The sequence below is a fragment of the Ranitomeya imitator genome, chromosome 5 (genome assembly GCF_032444005.1).
Source record: "Ranitomeya imitator isolate aRanImi1 chromosome 5, aRanImi1.pri, whole genome shotgun sequence".
Classification (NCBI taxonomy): domain Eukaryota; kingdom Metazoa; phylum Chordata; class Amphibia; order Anura; family Dendrobatidae; genus Ranitomeya; species Ranitomeya imitator.
Genome location: NC_091286.1, coordinates 337,148,344 through 337,167,496, shown reverse-complemented (window position 1 = coordinate 337,167,496; position 19,153 = coordinate 337,148,344). Strand labels below are relative to the sequence as shown.

Sequence of the window (19,153 nt, the reverse complement as noted above, 5' to 3'; positions counted from 1 at the left end):
AATGGGGACAGTAATGATGATGATGTCTGTAAAGCGCTGCGGAATACGACCGCTTGATATAAGCGAGTGAAATAAATAATTCTTTCACAAATGTGTTAGCAAACTACATGGCTAGGGGCTGGGTTCTATACATCTGTGACAATGGCACTGTGTCTCAATAGTTTAGCTACTTATGTTATAGTGTGTGTGTGTAATCGTTTTGATTTTATTTTGATTTATTTTTTTAGGAAATGGCCAAAAAGTTTTTGAAAGATCTGCACATGTATCATGAAAATTTTATCCCGGTTTTAAGGTGTCTGCATAATTTCACATGCATTCTTCCAAAGTATCCTCTTGGAAAGCAGGTAAGCATTGCGAACTGTCTGTCTGCTATACAGTGAGCAAAATAAGTATTTGATACACTACCGATTTTGCAAATTTTCCTGCCTACAAAGAATAGAGAGGTCGGTAACTTTTTATCGTAGGTACACTTCAACTGTGATAGACAGAATCTTGAAAAAAAAATCATAAAATCACATTGCATGATTTTTACATAGTTAACACCTTCCAAATATTTGCAGTATATACTGTGGGTACGGAAAGTATTCAGACCCCTTTACATTTTTCACTCTGTTTCATTTGAGCCATTTGGTAAATTCAAAAAAGTTCTTTTTTTTTTCTCATTAATGTACACTCTGCACCCCTTCTTGACTGAAAGAAAAACAGAAATGCATATTTATTAAAAAAGAAAAACTGAAATATCACATGGTCATAAGTATTCAGACCCTTTGCTCAGACACTCATATTTAAGTCACATGCTGTCCATTTCCTTGTGATCCTCCTTGAGATGGTTCTACTCCTTCATTGGAGGCCAGCTGTGTTTAATTAAACTAATAGGACTTGATTTGGAAAGGCACACATCTGTCTATATAAGACTTCATAGCTCACAGTGCATGTCAGACCAAAGGAGAATCATGAGGTCAAAGGAACTGGCCAAGGAGCTCAGAGACAGGATTGTGGTAAGGCACAGATCTGGCCAAGGTTACAACAGAATTTCTGCAATACTCAAGGTTCCTAAGAGCACGGTGGCCTCCATAATCCTTAAATGGAAGAAGTTTGGGACCACCAGAAGTCTTCCTAGACCTGGCCGACCAGCCAAACTGAGCCTTGGTGAGAGGGGTAAAGAAGAACCCCAAGATCACTGCAGCTCAGCTCCAGAGATGCAGTAGGGAGATGGGAGAAAGTTCCACTAAGACCACTATCACTGCAGCCCTCCACCAGTCAGGCCATTATGACAGAGTGGCCCAATGGAAGCCTCTCCTCAGTGCACATCAAAGCCCGCATAGAGTTTGCTAAAAACACATGAAGGACTCCCAGACTATTAGAAGTAAGATTCTCTGTCAGATGAGACAAAGACATTTTTGGTGATAATTCTAATCGGTATGTGTGGAGAAAACCAGGCACTGCTCATCACCTGCCCAATACAATCTTAACAGTGAAACATGGTGGTGGCAGCATCATGCTATTGGGGGGTGATTTTCAGCTGCAGGGACAGGACGACTGGTTGTTATTGAAGGAAACATGAATGCAGCCAAATACAGAGATATCCTGGATGAAAACCTCTTCCAGAGTGCTCTGGACCTCAGACTTGGCCGAAGGTTCACCGTCCAACAAGACAACTAAGCACACAGCTAAAATAACAAAGTAGAGGCTTCAGAACAACTGACCATTCTTGACTGGCCCAGCCAGAGCCTGACCTAAACCCAATGGAGCATCTCTGGAGAGACCTGAAAATGGCTGTCCACCAATGTTCACCATCCAACCTGACGGAACTGGAGATGATCTACAAGGAAGAATGGCAGAGGATCCCTAAATCCAGGTGTGAAAAACGTGTTGCATCATTTCCAAGAAGACTCATGGCTGTACTAGCTCAAAAGGTGCTTCTACTCAATACTGGACAAAGAGTCTGAATACTTATGACCATGTGATATTTGTGTTTCTATTTTAATAAATTTGCAAAAATTTCTATATTTTGTTTTTTTTCAGTCAAAATGGGGTGCAGAGTGTACATTAATGAGAAAAAAATGAACTTTTTTCAATTTGCCAAATGGCTGCAATGAAACAGAGTGAAAAATGTAAAAGGGTCTGAATACTTTCCGAACGCACTGTGTATGTATGTATATATCTCCAATAACCATTCTAATTTTAAATTTTTGTGCATGTCAAATGTATGATGCTGTCTGCAGTTACTGTGTCTGCAGATTGCCGAACTGTGACCATTCCCCTGTATTCAGAGCGTGAGTGAGCAGTCACATGCAGACTAGATTCATATCTGTGCAGACAACGAGAACAGGCAGTACAAAGATTCAAATCTGTGCAGACAGCGAGAACAGGCAATACAAAGATTCAAATCTGTGCAGACAGCGAGAACAGGGAGTACAAAGATTCAAATCTGTGCAGACAGCGAGAACAGGGAGTACAAAGATTCAAATCTGTGCAGACAGCGAGAACAGGGAGTACAAAGATTCAAATCTGTGCAGACAGCGAGAACAGGCAATACAAAGATTCAAATCTGTGCAGACAGCGAGAACAGGGAGTACAAAGATTCAAATCTGTGCAGACAGCGAGAACAGGGAGTACAAAGATTCAAATCTGTGCAGACAGCGAGAACAGGCAATACAAAGATTAAAATCTGTGCAGACAGCGAGAACAGGCAATACAAAGATTCAAATCTGTGCAGACAGCGAGAACAGGGAGTACAAAGATTCAAATCTGTGCAGACAGCGAGAACAGGCAATACAAAGATTCAAATCTGTGCAGACAGCGAGAACAGGGAGTACAAAGATTCAAATCTGTGCAGACAGCGAGAACAAGGAGTACAAAGATTCAAATCTGTGCAGACAGCGAGAACAGGGAGTACAAAGATTCAAATCTGTGCAGACAGTGAGAACAGGCAGTACAAAGATTCAAATCTGTGCAGACAGCGAGAACAGGCAATACACAGATTCAAATCTGTGCAGACAGCGAGAACAGGCAATACACAGATTCAAATCTGTGCAGACAGCGAGAACAGGCAGTACAAAGATTCATATCTGTGCAGACAGCGAGAACAGGCAGTACAAAGATTCATATCTGTGCAGACAGCGAGAACAGGCAATACACAGATTCATATCTGTGCAGACAGGGAGAACAGGGAGTACAAAGATTCATGTCGGTTTCTCTCAACCGAGACTCTAGTCTGCATGTGACTGCAAGTGAGCACACACTCTGGATGCTTATACAGGGGAATGGTGACACACTGCGCACATCAGTCATTATTTTGCGGTTAAATAGACTGTCTGCAGATTTTTCTTTACAGTTCGGTAAAACCCTTTAAATAGAATCTTTCGCCAGGTTTTTGATATCTGAGAGCAGCGTAATGTAGGGGCAGAGACTTGGATTCTAGTAATGTGTCACTTACTAGACTACTTATTGTAGTTTTTATAAAATCACTAAGTTATCAGGAGATTATCACTAAAGAACTAGTAAATAGTGATGAGCGAATATACTCGTTACTCGAGATTTCCCGAGCATGCCCAGGGGTCCTCCAGGTATTTTTTAGTGCTCGGAGTTTGTTTTTAGCGCCACAGCTGAATGATTTACATATGTTATCCAGCATAAGTTTATGTGGGGGTTGCCTGGTTGCTAGGGAATCCCCACATGTACTTATGCTGGCTAACAGATGTAAATCATTCAGCTGCGGCAAGAAAAACTAAAACTCCGAGCACTAAAAAATACTCTGAGGACAACTCTGGAAGTCTCGAGTAACGAGTATATTCGCTCATCACTACTAGTAAAACAGGCAGTCCAACCACACCACCACCACCACTGATTGGCAGCTTTCTGCCTATGCACAGTGTAACCAGAAAGCTGCCAATCAGTGGTGTGATTGGGGTCATACAGAGGTCAGCATGCAGAGAACTACCAGATCTGTATCAGATACAACAGTGACTTTATGAAAACTGCATTAGGCAATCCAGTATGGGTACATCACTGCAATCAGGTTCTCTGTCTCTACATCATGGTGCTCTCAGATGGGGTAGCAAAATCCTGGTGACCGATTCCCTTTAAGGAGGATAGTGTACCGATTTTTATTGCTCGACTAGAAATAAAATTGTAAATTAGTGTTGTTAGGGCCAGCTTGTATTACACGATGTGGCACATGCAGCACATTTGTGGTTCATACTGGTCTTTGTATCCGTCATACGGCTGTGATAACTATACAGTATCAGTCATAAGTATTAATCATTAATGAAGCCTAATAACGATCCTGCGCTGTGCATTCTACGTTGTCTAAAAAACCTGACATATTCATTGTCAGAGTACAATAAAATGAATGCAAACATGCGTTGTTGGGTGTTACAACAATGTGGAAACTGCGCAGTGACCATTGTGGGATCATTGAAAAGCTCATGTGCCATCATCTTGGGTTTCACATGCCAGTTATCCTCCGTGTCACCAGCAGATGGCGCTGATACTGATCAGTAATACTGTCCATGCAGTGTGTTATATGCTCACACACTCATCTGCATTTTCATATATTGCACAATTGAGGTTAAAGCCTGCTTGCCACATTACAGTGGAAATCCATGGCATGAGTGACTCCCGTTTGAGTGGGTGCTACCATATAATATCACTTCTCTGCATGAAAAATGTTTTTCCGCCTGCAATTTCAGCTGTTATCACTGTGTTTCTGTACTTGGTTTCCAGATTAGAGAACTTTATTGTGCTTGTTTAGAAAGGAATATATGGGATACAGAGGACTACAACTCCGCATTAAACCTCCTGCGGTAAGTGTTTATTTCTTTGATACCTTTAGGCCCTGCAGGCTGCACTCTTATATCACATGTAAAAGGTGGGTTGACCTTTTTCATTCATCTGGTATTTAAAGGAAACCTGTCACGTTGTGGGTGCAGTACAATCTGTGGACAGTATGGTATAAAGAAGGAGATGAGCAGAATTATATATCGGATTGTTGGAAAAGGTTCAGGATAACTTGCACTTTATTCCTAGAAATCCTTGGTGTTTGTATACATACAAGTCCAGTGGGTGGTTCTGCCAGTGACTGACAGCTATCTCTGCCTGCATAGTCATGCAGGGATGTCAGTCACTGAGTAGAACCACCCACTGGACTCATGGACACACGCCAGGGATTTCATGGAATGACATGCAAGTTAGAATGAAACCATACACATTTTTGTATGACAGGTTGTGTTTTATTAAGGAATCGGAGATATATGGCACTCCTATTGGATGGGTGCGTGAGAAGGATTCTAACCCCTTAGTGTAGTAAGAAGGTATCCAGCATTCTCACAGTAATTACATTTGCGTGATGGTCCACAAAACTAAAGTGAAAATAAATATTTCTGCCTGAACCATAAACACTCTTCAGACAAATGGATAATATATCTTAGATGAGCTTACAAGCACTAAGAGAGGTGGCACTTGTCGCAGAGAGGGGGCGCTATTGAGAGGCTTGCTTTGATATAATGTCACGGTTCGATTCGCTCCCATTAGTTACAGGAGCAATGGAATATAGTGCCAGGGGACATCCTAGTTCCTGCTGGATTCCCCAGTCATCCGAGCAGGCAGAAGAGCATCCCCTGTCTCTGTAATAGTCAGTAGCTTGTCAGTGGGTAAGGATCTCCTCATGCCATGTTTGTCCCATGTATAAAATAAGCGTAAGATAATACAACCGGCTACACTTCTGGCAGAATTGGACATATACTGCCCTCGGAGCAGAGGAGTTAGTTCACGTGATGCGCTCCGTAGGCTGAGCACACACCGCGCTGGGGTCCTCTATGGTGGGAATCCCCATCATTACAGTCATGCTTGGCCAGAGCGATCTGCGAGTCTAATGTCCGGAATCTGGCTGTCAGAGCCTCATTCCACGGCAGCATGGGACTGGTGCTATGGTTCGGGAAACATGGCGGGCAAATAAAGCCCCTTAATCACTGTGGTGAAAAGGTTGACTTGCCGTCATTAAAAAGGGTTGTCTGTTTTTGCTCAGTAGGCTTTATTACTGTATACTTATGAGCACCAAGGAAGGATCCTTCTCTCCATCAGTAACCGGCTGGTGACCGTGCAAAGAACACTTCCAATCTCCCTTGTGTCTGTATTGTCCTTATTTACCCTGAAATTCCCTTGTAAGCACTCGGTGGTGATTTTAATTAGTATCCTGTATATTAGTTATTTTCTATGTGGCACTGTTTTTATCATAGTGTTATACTGGTAAACGTTGTAGCAGTGTTTATGGTGTCACAAAAACATATATTCATGCTTATTGCTGAGAACTAGATGCCACCTTCCCTGCTAAGGCACATCACTAGCATGGAGTATCGTGGGTGACAAGCCCAGTCTACCCAGGAGCATGGAGATCTGTCTGACCAAAACAGAACGTGGATACTAGTTGCTAGGCAACAAATATAATATTTTAAGCTGACGAACCTGCAGCGCCCCAGAGACCTGGTCGTTGCAGTATGGCCCCAAGGCGAGTAGCGGTACGTCCGATGGCACTAAGGAGTTCTCCTGACCAGGTATCACCAGAACACATTACACTTCACACTCCGGCCACTAGGGGGAGCAAAAGGCTTTATTTATTGGGACACTCCTCACACTGGTAAAACTAGGGGCTGGGGAGGAAGTTAGTTAGAAGCTGACTGGGCTGGAACCAGGCAACATCCCGTGGCAGGGGGTGTTGCAGGGAGAAGGCACAGGGGGGTCCCTGTCAGGCGTGGGAACCTGGCAGGTGCCTAGCGAACAGAACAGAAAGTAACGGAACCGCGCCTGCACACCTTGCGGCGGTATCCTAAGAAAGAGACAAGAGGGGAAGAATATTGTGGAACAGTGTAAACGAGATCAGCACAAAGGAGAGCCAGTAAGAGTCGTGCCGAGAAAGGAAGGCAACATCTTACTGAGGCGCGTAGTCGGTGGCCGGATCACCGTAGGAGTAACTGACTTCAGGCCTTACTTCAAATTCCGCTGGACAGTTGATTATAGGTTGGCTGTCTACCTTCTACACCTACGAAGACATAGGGGGCAACATTGGGAGAGGGGCGTCTCTAGGGTCCCGGGAAGACCTCCAAGCCTTCCCGTTATACGGGTGGCGTCCTAGCCATAACATATCTGGGGGACGTTAGAAACTAGCAACATCTGGAACCAAAGAACGAGAGAGAGAGAGAAAGCTGTAGAGAACGAACGAAGAGAAACAGCAGTTGTGAGGACTATTCTGAATGCTCAGCAGGGTAGGACTACAACACACAGGCGCTAGTGGTAGGCAACGATTTCCATCTGCGAAGGAAACTCTGGATGTGCCCATCAGACCGGCCGGTCTCTGATAGCCCGGTTGAACGTGCTCTGGACTGAGTGTATTGAAGCCTTCAGTAAAAGGTAAAGAGACTGCAACCTTGTGTCCTCGTTATTGATTGCGCCTTACACCATCACCATCCACCTTACTGGGAAGCCCTGGGGACATACTTCACCTGTGGGAAGGTATACCATCCAGCTGCCATTCCATCACCCCAGCGGACCCCACAGCAGCGTCGGTCACCCTGACCGAACACCACAGGTGGCGTCACGAACCTCTGACAGACTGTACAAACCCCTTTACTGGACGCCCCTTAGCAGGGTCACGGACCGGGTCTAGCCACCGTGACAGCCTCAGAACCGAACCAGAGAGGCCCGGTACCGAGAACTCGTGGCCTTGTGTCTGGGGGCGCTTCAAACCCCATGTAATTGTTTTTAAAGGAAAACTCAAAGCAAGCAGCCCAGTCAGTGATACATCACTGGAATCCGGTTCTCAGCCCCTACATTATGCTGCTTTTAGATGGAGCAGCAAAAACCTGGCGACAGATTTTCTTCAAAAGCTTCAGATTTTTGTCTGGTTTTGGCGTTTTTGACTGGCATCATTTTCTATTGCAGAATGCTTGCAAAAGATGAACTCGTCTCCACACTTCGTAAGTGCCTGGAGGTTATGAAGCCATGTTCTGGAGGACAGCTTGACGGTGCGTTAAAGAAATTGGCGGGGTTCTTGGCCCAATTCCAGCGTCTTGAAGGTGAATATATTGTACTTTTCTCTATCTTTCCTTTTAGTTTTCTGTATCCTTTGTAAACAGGAGGTCTTCTGATATTAGGAGGACCTCTGACATCAGGACGACTTCTGACATCGGGACAACTTCTGACATCGGGACGACTTCTGATAATATAATAAAGACATCCCACAATGGAAAGAAATGCTCTTGATCTCTCACACATACTAGTAGTATAGTGTTAGAGAAGTAACCCTACAAGAGATCAATTATAACTATCAAGGACACTCCAAACATACATGAGAAAAACACACGGAGTATAAGTCCCATATTGAAAAAATAAAAATACACGTTTCTATTCATAGAACAATAATCAACAACATTTAGAAACAGTTAGTCATCACAAATATAATAGACAGCAAGGGAAACTACGGATAGCACTGAAAAAGTCAGAGCAGCGGCAGCCCCTATGAATCACTGATAATATTTCAACCTAAAGTGCTACTAGTGCATGTTTGAGGTAATGATACCATTCAAACCGGGTAACTAAGAGTCAAATTCTATCAATCCCACAGTGGGGTACCGCTCACCCGAACGGCATATATCATACTAAACCCGGTTCAACAGCTCTTACCCATTCAGCAGGTACACGGGGGTCGCCGCCGCAGCCCCAACGCGCGTTTCGCGTCGGCTTCGTCAGGGGGCAGGGGACTTCTGATAATAGGAGGACTTCTGACATCGGGATGACTTCTGATAATAGTAGGAGTTCTGACATCGGGACGACTTCTGACATAAGAATTTAGAGACTGAATGTGCAGAGCTTCACTTAGTGAGTAATTGATGTACATATGCATATATAACTATGCCAATTGCAATAGCCTCTACTGCATAAAATGGAGTAGGCCTTGCTCATGTGTGGTCCACACTTCGTTCATCTCTTTGGCTGATTGAACTGATTTAGAAAAATGGACGACAGAAATCCAATTTCTAACAGTTTAGCTGCTAAAAATGTGCTGCCTTTCATAACGTGGCAATAGTAGCATTCAAAGTTAAAACAAAAAAAAAAACAGCTAAATGGAAAATTTATTTTGGCATCACCATTTTATTTTTTTTTCAGTGACCTCATATCTAAATTTACATTTTCTTTTGAGACTTTTTAGGATTTAGCCCTACTTTGATAACGTTGAGGTTATGTAGGGGCGCAACCAAAAATCCATCTTGAAATCAGCATTGATGGAAGACAAACTACCAAAACCCAAGTAGTGAAACTGATTGGCCGATTTGCCCGACTCTCCCATACACAGGGGCGCTCAGTCTGCTAATCCACTCCTGTGGTCTCTGAGATAGACGCTGCCAGACCCCTTCGGTGGTGGCGGCTTATCTCTTACAGAACGAAAGGACTGTGGGCAATCTGAAATCAGAGCCAGATCTTTAAACCCCCTGACATAATCTGTTGGATGGGATGGGGCATACTCCGTATATGTTCAGCAGAACACATCTATATCTGCAGTTTTGTCTGACGTCACTCCAATGTGCCTGGATACCTTAAGACTGGTTCAGGTCCCGAGAGCTGGTGCTGGTCCGGTAAGGTCTTCTGACTAGTTGTAGAGCCTGCTTTACATGTAGTGGTGAAAAGGACGAGATGTGACCATACAATTGAAAATCCAGACATACAGGCTCTCATTCTGTACAGTAGTCTTCGCTGGTGGTCTCCTCTCTTCAGGTTCTGCTGACTGCTTAGGAATAAAATCTAGAGGATGGAAAAAAACAATGGCAAACCTGACCACCTAAGTAGAAAATCATGGTGGGTGTATGAGAGGCGTCGAACCTCAGACCAGGAGACACAATTCTTACCTCTGATGAGATCCCAGAGGTAAAAGAAAAAGATTCCGATCCCAGATGTAAATGGATTAGTAACTGGCTTAGTGATCGAAAGCAGAGGGTGGTTATAAATGGTATAGTCTCTAACTGGGTCGCTGTGACCAGTGGGGTACCGCAGGGGTCGGTATTGGGACCTGTTCTCTTCAACATATTCATTAATGATCTGGTAGAAGGTTTACACAGTAAAATATCGATATTTGCAGATGATACAAAACTATGTAAAGCAGTTAATACAAGAGAAGATAGTATTCTGCTACAGATGGATCTGGATAAGTTGGAAACTTGAGCTGAAAGGTGGCAGATGAGGTTTAACAATGATAAATGTAAGGTTATACACATGGGAAGAAGGAATCAATATCACTATTACACACTGAACGGGAAACCACTGGGTAAATCTGACAGGGAGAAGGACTTGGGGATCCTAGTTAATGATAAACTTACCTGGAGCAGCCAGTGCCAGGCAGCAGCTGCCAAGGCAAACAGGATCATGGGGTGCATTAAAAGAGGTCTGGATACACATGATGAGAGCATTATACTGCCTCTGTACAAATCCCTAGTTAGACCGCACATGGAGTACTGTGTCCAGTTGTGGGCACCGGTGCTCAGGAAGGATATAATGGAACTAGAGAGAGTACAAAGGAGGCAACAAAATTAATAAAGGGGATGGGAGATCTACAATACCCAGATAGATTAGCGAAATTAGGATTATTTAGTCTAGAAAAAAGACGACTGAGGGGCGATCTAATAACCATGTATAAGTATATAAGGGGACAATACAAATATCTCGCTGAGGATCTGTTTATACCAAGGAAGGTGAGGGGCACAAGGGGGCATTCTTTGCGTCTGGAGGAGAGAAGGTTTTTCCACCAACATAGAAGAGGATTCTTTACTGTTAGGGCGGTGAGAATCTGGAATTGCTTGCCTGAGGAGGTGGTGATGGCGAACTCAGTCGAGGGGTTCAAGAGAGGCCTGGATGTCTTCCTGGAGCAGAACAATATTGTATCATACAATTATTAGGTTCTGTAGAAGGACGTAGATCTGGGGATTTATTATGATGGAATATAGGCTGAACTGGATGGACAAATGTCTTTTTTCGGCCTTACTAACTATGTTACTATGTAGATCAGACTGCAATATTTTCTTGCTCCTCATCATCATCAGGGTCTTTTTATCTCCAGAGCGCGGAGTGGAAGTGTGCAGTGGAGCAAAGGAGCCATTAGTATCAGACAATTCATTATACGACTTTATTTATGGGATGCAAATTACATCCAATATGGAACTAAATAGTAAAAACCCTTTAATGCCTCTAGGAGGGCCCAGACACATTGGCCTCAGTATCCCATATGTGCACGTCATGGCTCGAATTCCTCAAGCTGCAGTCAGGCGTAGATTTCTGTTAGATACTTGACCCTGGAAACGAGTCTGGCTTATTTATCCTGGTCTTAAAGAAGTTTTAGAAGACTTAAACCATGGCATTTAACAGTGATATTTATTTATTTTTGGAAAATAAATATAGATGGAGGAGCAGGAGACAACTTGCAAAACCTAGAAGATGAAGAGCACAACACACAAAAAGGCCTACAGAAGACTGATCTGTACCAGCTTCAGAAAGTATGCAACGTAGTAGTAGTATTGCAATGTGCCATGTACAAGTGTATCACATCATTTTTTTTTTATATATATAATTGGCAAATGCCCTAACATGTTATTCACTAATATGTGGTTGTTCTTCTTCTGCCCCAATCTGCAATGTGCCAGAGGGACGGGATAGCCAATTAGGAGGTCAGAGGCCACCATATCCCCACCTGCTTGTGCCGGCATATACAAGTGCTGTACAAGTGACAGCTTGGATATGCTTATGAATGCAAGGCGTGAAAGCTATAGATGCAGTGGTAAAGTGAAACATCATATGACCACCTACTCCTTTATTATGCTGTGATTGTCTCCACGATTCCGCATATCTCCTAGGACAGGGGAGGCACAATATGAGTTATCTAACCTTAAATCCAAAATCAGTCTTTGCCAATAGTGGTTGGACTGTCTTCTGATCTATTTTGTATCTCACTGTAGATGGAAGACTGTATATATAGATATAGTTATGTGTGCATATAGATATGTGTATATAGCTAAAAAAAAAACATTACCAGCACCTCCAAACAGAATAAAGCAAATGTGAACAGGGCGAGCTGCCATGACTGCATAACCTACAAGCAAGAGAATACAGCAGCACTGTGTAAGTGCTAAGCTATATGGAGACATTGTACACATGAAATATGAACTGCATTACTGCTATATAGAATATACTTATAACACAGAGATTCTTGACACACAGATTGGCCAATGCATGAGGGCCCACGAGCTGCAACAAGGCGTACCTTTCTTTGGACCCCAAACGTAATATTAATCGAACATGCCTCTCGACTTGTCATGGCTGGTAGGCTCTCATGAATTGTTCAATTTTTGTACCAAGTACCCTCATTTTTGTAGTTATATTCTATTTAGCAGTAATGCAGTCCATATTTCATATATTCAATATTTGCTTACATCTTGGCACTTACAGAGCATTGCTGTTTTCTTTTTTGTGTATTATGCAGTCATAGCAGCTTGCACCTGTTCACACTTGATTTATTCTGTTTGGAGGTGCTGTTCAGTTTTTGTTTTTTGTAGTAGACGGTTAGTCGGAGACTGCCTCCATATTGGGCTGAGCAGTCCACTTATCAGCCTAAGGCTGCCGTCACACTAGCAGTATTTGGTCAGTATTTTACATCAGTATGTGTAAGCCAAAACCAGGAGTGGAATGAACAATCAGAGGAAAAGTATAATAGAAACATATGCACCACTTCTGTATTTATCACCCACTCCTGGTTTTGGCTTACAAATACTGATGTACAATACTGACCAAATACTGCTAGTGTGACGGCGGCCTAAGGCTACTTTCACACTAGCGTCGTGTGACGGCTGTCGCAATGCGTTGTTTTGGAGAAAAAACACATCCTGCAAAGTTGCCCGCAGGATGCGTTTTTTCTCCATAGAGTTGCATTAGCGACGCATGTCGGATCCGTCGTGCGACGGATGTGTCGTGTTTTGGCGGACCGTTGGCACAAAAAACGTTCCATGTAACTTTTTTTGTGCGACGTGTCCGCCATTTCCGACCGCGCATGTGTGGCCGGAACTCCGCTCCCTCCTCCCTGGACCTTACAATGGGGCAGCGGATGCGTTGAAAAACTGTTCATTTATTTCACAACGTGCGTCGGGCCGATGCATGGCGACGGCCCCGTACCGACGCTAGTGTGAAAGTAGCCTAAGACTGTATGTTTTTAATTAGTGCGGTATTCTCCCTGCTGTCTGGGTGACTGCCGACCAGTGGGCATGGCTGACTGGAGGGCGCCGCCTCTCTCCATGCAAGTGTATGGAAGCGAGGCTACGTCTACTGGCTGGGAGTATGTTTATTATATATATATATACACACACACACACACACACACACACACACACACACACACACACACACACACACACACACCCCCGGTCCCAGGTCATAGTGCCTGTTCTGGGGGGGATCCATAAGTCTGATTGCAGACTTATTGATTTGGGGTCCGGACAGCTTCTTTAAATGTGTAGACTTCTAGCAGGGGACAAGCCTATTGGTTTAGAAAAAAATCAACAAAAAACTATAGATTACAGCCTGGAGTAAATGTACACTGCCACTAGCAGTCTGTAGTCCACTAAACAAAAACAGTCACTGCAAGTTGTTCTTTGTATTGTTTACTTGGATAATTGTGCAGATACTAATTTGAATTGAATGACACATGGTTCAGTTATTGGGATGCATCATGTAAATCTGATTTCTGCATATCCATTGATACACAGAGAGCCAAAATTAATAACTTGGACAAAGTTACAGGCCAACCTTGATAGTTATAAAAAAAAAAAAAAAAAGCCTTCAATTGAGAAAGTTTTTCCGCATCATCAAATATGACGATGAAACAAACTTAAAGGGATTGTCCCACGAACAAAGTACATTTTAATTAATAGATCCTAGAGTAAAATAAACACATAATCACAAAAGGGGCATGTTGGAATAATATACCGTATATACTCGAGTATAAGCCGACCCCCCTAATTTTGCAACAAAAAACTTGGAAAACTTATTGACTCGAGTATAAGCCTAGGGTTGAAAATTCAGCAGCTACCGTTAAATGTCAAAAGTAAAAATAGATACCAATAAATGGAAAATTAATTGAGACACAGTAGGTTAAGTGTTTTTCAATATCCATATTGAATCAGGAGCCCCATATAATGCTCCATACAGTTCATGATGGCCCCATAAGATGCTCCATACAAAATACGCCCCATATAATGCTCCATAAAATTTATGTTGGGCCCCATAAGATGCTCCATATTAAAATATGCCCCATATAATGCTGCACAAATGCTGATTATGGCCCCATAAAATGCTCCATATGGATATTTGACCCATATAATGCTGCACAAATGCTAATTATAGCCCCATAAGGTGCTCCATATAACAATGTGCCACATATAATGCTCCATATAGTTCATTATGGTCCCATAAGATGTTCCATATAACAATGTGCCACATATAATGCTGCTGCTGCAATAATAAAAAAAAATTACATACTCTCCTCTCGTCGCTGCCCGCTGCTCCTCAGCGTTCCTCTCCGCACTGACTGTTCAGGCAGAGGGCGGCGCGCACACTAATACGTCATCGCGCCCTCTGACCTGAACAGTCACTGCAGAGGATGCGGAAGACGGGGTGGCGGTGGAACGAGGAAAGGTGAATCTGAAATACTCAAATATGCGGCTCCACCCCTATGGGAGTGGAGTCCATATTCATTACTTTAATGAGCAGTACCACGTGACCACTTAACAGGGGAAGAAGCTGCCGGTGCTGGAGACCATGGGACATGTAGGGACCGCGCCAGGAGCAGGTGAGTATGTGACAGTCGTCGCTCACCCGCCGACCATGACTCGAGTATAAGCCAAGAGGGGCATTTTCAGCCCATTTTTTTGGGCTGAAAGTCTCGGCTTATACTCGGGTATATACGGTAATAAGTTATGTAGGAGCAGTAAAAAGCATATGGCCCAATAGCCTAATTTTAGATATGTAATAACAAAAGATTAAATTCTTTTGAATTAATAAATACAGGTGATAAAGTATGATACCAACAAAAATGTCTTCTAAACACCCTATACCTCCTCAGTGAATTCCTCCACACATGGTATGATGACCCTACTGTACCCCCTTAGCAAAGTAGGGTGACCCCAACATAGTCCTCCACACAGTATATAATGGGCATCATATAGTCTTCCATACAGTATAATAGGCTCTGCATAGTCCTCCATGCAGTATAATGGGCCCCACATATAAAAAAGAAAAAACTCTCAGCTCTCCTCGTTCCCCCACTGCTCCGGTCTCTGCAGCGAAGGCAGTGGTGCCGTTGTGGGCCAAATATAGCCACCCTGCAGATTTGGTCCACGGGCAGAGCTTGACATGTGGCTTGCATAGAAGAGAGGATTTTCAGTGTCCTCACTTACTATCTTCCTGGTTAACGCAGAATATGAATCCCTTAGTCGCTTAGCCTGCTAAGAAGATACAGACATATCCAATTTCAGATTTTATTAGGTTGGGGGAAGCCGGACTCACAGACCTTTCTCTGAGATGTGGCAGAAAATAAACAGCTAGCAATCCTAAATGCTAATGTAAAAAAAAATAGGAATGTTGTCCTGACCAGTTCATGTAATGGATCCTTCATGAACTATCATAGAAGGCAAAATAAGAATATAGTGCCTCTCATGTTAGGAAGTTTAAAAGGCTTAATGTAGCTTTGGCTTGATAAATAGATATTTCTAGATATTAGACAAAACCTATATATGTTCTATCTATTGATATGTTTGTATGTGATGAAACATATATAATATTTTAAGAGAACCTGTCCTGTCATTTTGCCCTATTAACTGCCCCCAGTGCTGTACTGCTCATGTAATATGCATCCTAACGTATCCTATATGCCCCAGTATATAAGAAAAGATACAAGGCACTATTACTCTTTAGTTACGGGCTATGTAAATGCCGGTCTTTGGGTAGCACTGGATGTCGCCTCTTCTCGCTCTCATCGCTCTGCGTACTAACAGCGAGCACACAGCCTCTGGAGTACCCGTGGCTCCCAGAGCATGCACAGACCGGACATGAAGCTGGGGATGTACATCAAGCCTCAATGCGCATGCCTGGGACTCGTCGTGTCATTGGGGGCAGCTCAGCCCATCATTTAAACTACGGTGGGCTGAGCAAAATCCAGCATTAGCCACATGCAAAACAGACCTATCCATAAATGTTAATGGCTGCTCACTTTCCCCAGTCCCACACACCCGGTGCCTCGGGGTGATCCTCGACTCTGCCCTCTTTCAAGCCACATATCCAAGCCCTTGCCTCCTCCTGCCGTCTCAAACTCAAAAAAATTTCCCGTATTCGCGCATTCCTTGACCGTGGCACCACAAAAACACTAGTGCATGCCCTTATCTCCCGCCTTGACTACTGCAACCTCGTACTCTCTAGCCTCCCCACTACCACTCTGGCACCACTCCAATTCATCCTACACTCTTCTGCCCAACTAATCTACCTGTCTCTCTGCTATTCCCCAGCATCACCCCTATGCCAAGCCCTTCATTGGCTTCCTATCGCCCAGAGACTCCAGTTCAAAACCCTCACAATGACATACAAAGCCATCCACAACCTGTCTCCTCCATACATCTGTGACATGGTCTCCCGGTACTTACATACACGCATCCTCCGATCCTCTCAAGATCTCCTTCTCTACTCCCCTCTCATCTCTTCTTCCCACAACCGCATCCAAGACCTCTCCCGTGCTTCCCCCATACTCTGGAACTCTCTACCCCAACACATCAGACTCTCGCCTACCATAGAAACCTTCAAAAAGAACCTGAAGACTCACCTCTTCTGACAAGCCTACAGTGATCCTCAACCTACTGAACCACTGCACAACCTGCTCTACCCTCTCCTAGTGTATCCTCACCCATCCCCTGCAGACTGAACCCTCGTGGGCAGGGTCCTCCCTCCTCATGTACCTGTGGGCCTTGTTTTTTGCTCATGTTTAATGTACTTGTCTATATTTGCCCCCTTTTCACATGTAAAGCACCATGGAATAAATGGCGCTATAAAAATGCATAATAATAATAATAATAACATGACTGAAAGCAGGGAATTGACATAACACTTTATCTTTAGTTACTTTTTTCTACAGTGGCTTGCGAAAGTATTCAGCTCCCTGGAACTTTTCAACCTTTTCCCACATATCATGCTTCAAACATAAAGATACCAAATGTAAATTTTTGGTGAAGAATCAACAAGTGGAACACAATTGTGAAGTTGAACAAAATTTATTGGTTATTTTAATTTTTTGGGGGGAAATTCAAAAACTGAAAAGTGGGGCGTGCAATATTATTCGGCCCCTTTACTTTCAGTGCAGCAAACTCACTCCAAAAGTTCATTGTGGATCCTTGAATGATCCAATGTTGTCCTAAATGCCTAATGATGATAAATATAATCCACCTGTGTGTAATCAAGTTTCCCTATAAATGCACCTGCTCTGTGATAGTCTCATGGTTCTGTTTGGAGCACAGAGAGCATCATGCTGCGCCAATCCTCTGGAATGCTCTACCCCAAGATATTAGGACCATCCATAATTTGCATAGTTTTAGGCGCTCGCTCAAAACACATTTGTTCAGAGCGGCCTATCACGTTCACTAATCAAAGTTATGTTATGTTTGTGTGTGTGTAGCCCATTCACTATCCCCATCTATTCCCCAACCCCTGAAGATGGCTGGACCATGATTGTAAATACACCATTGTAAATACACACCTGTACTTTATCTCCCCCACCTCATTGTAGATTGTAAGCTCTCACGAGCAGGGTCGTCTTATTTTGCTTTAATTATTGTATTGTTAACGTTGTTACTTATGACTTTTGTGTTTGAAACTGTTAAACTGTAAAGCGCTGCGGAATATGTTGGCGCTATATAAATAAAGATTATTATTATTATTATTATTATCATGAAGACCAAGGAACACAACAGGCAGGTCCGTGATACTGTTGTGGAGAAGCCGGATTTGGATACAAAATGATTTCCAAAACTTTAAACATCCCAAGGAGCACTGTGCAATAGGGTGCCAAGGAAAAATGAACTTTGCAAATTTGTTCCTTATGGCATAAGGGTTCACCATGTAAAATATGTTGACATTAAATTTAGATTTACCACTTGCTCAAGGTGTGCGTGTGTATATACACTCTCTCTCTCTCTCTCTCTCTGTCTCTTACACTCTCTCACACACTCTCACACACTCTCACACACTCTCACACACTCTCACACACTCTCTCACACACTCTCTCACACACTCTCTCACACACTCTCACACACTCTCTCACACACTCTCTCACACACACACACTTGGTATCGCCGCGTTCAGAAACGCCCGATCTATCAAAATATAAAATCAATTAATCTGATCGGCAAACTGCATAGCGTACCATACATAACGCGGGATATGCATGATGATAAATACTAAACAAACATTTAAAACTGCAATATGATGTGCCATTGAGCAACCAGTAAATGATAACTAATCTTACAAAAAGAAAATTATAAACTATCTATGACCAAAAAGGAACAAAATTAGGAGGTAAGACCTTCAAAAGCTTGCTACTTAATTTTTACCATGCATTTCCTTGGCACCCTACTGTGCAAGCGATCATATCGAAATGGAAGGAGCATCATACCACTGCAAATCTACTAAGACCCGGCCGTATCTCTAACCTTTCATCTCAAACAAGGAGAAGACTGATCAGAGATGCAGCCAAGAGGCCCATGATCACTTTGGATGAACTGCAGAGATCTACAGCGGAGGTGGGACAGTCTGTCCATAGGACAACAATCAGTCGCACACTGCACAAATCTGGCCTTTCTGGAAGAGTGGCAAGAAGAAAGCCATTGTTCAAAGATATCCATAAACAGTGTCATTTAAAGGGAACCTGTCACCCCCCCCTCCACCACCCCACGGCGTTTGTAACTAAAAGGCTCTTTTAGTTCTTCTTCCTGCCACTGCTGAAAGAATCGTTTTATCAAATTTGCCCCTCATACCTTGAAATCGTCCGGGGGGCAGGCCTTTCCCCCCTAACACCGACGCACCA

At 43.3% G+C, this 19,153-nt stretch overlaps 1 protein-coding gene across 4 annotated transcripts in view; it reads left to right on the top strand.

Moving 5' to 3' along the window:
* Window positions 1-19,153, top strand: part of ORC3 (origin recognition complex subunit 3) — a 113,929-nt gene that overhangs the window by 86,555 nt on the left and 8,221 nt on the right. For all 4 annotated transcript variants that reach the window (XM_069726385.1, XM_069726384.1, XM_069726387.1 and 1 more), the window contains 4 exons: window positions 228-344; window positions 4,729-4,808; window positions 7,939-8,072; window positions 11,443-11,537. In XM_069726385.1, coding sequence (XP_069582486.1) covers window positions 228-344; window positions 4,729-4,808; window positions 7,939-8,072; window positions 11,443-11,537 — 426 coding nt within the window. The remainder of the gene's footprint in view (window positions 1-227; window positions 345-4,728; window positions 4,809-7,938; window positions 8,073-11,442; window positions 11,538-19,153) is intronic.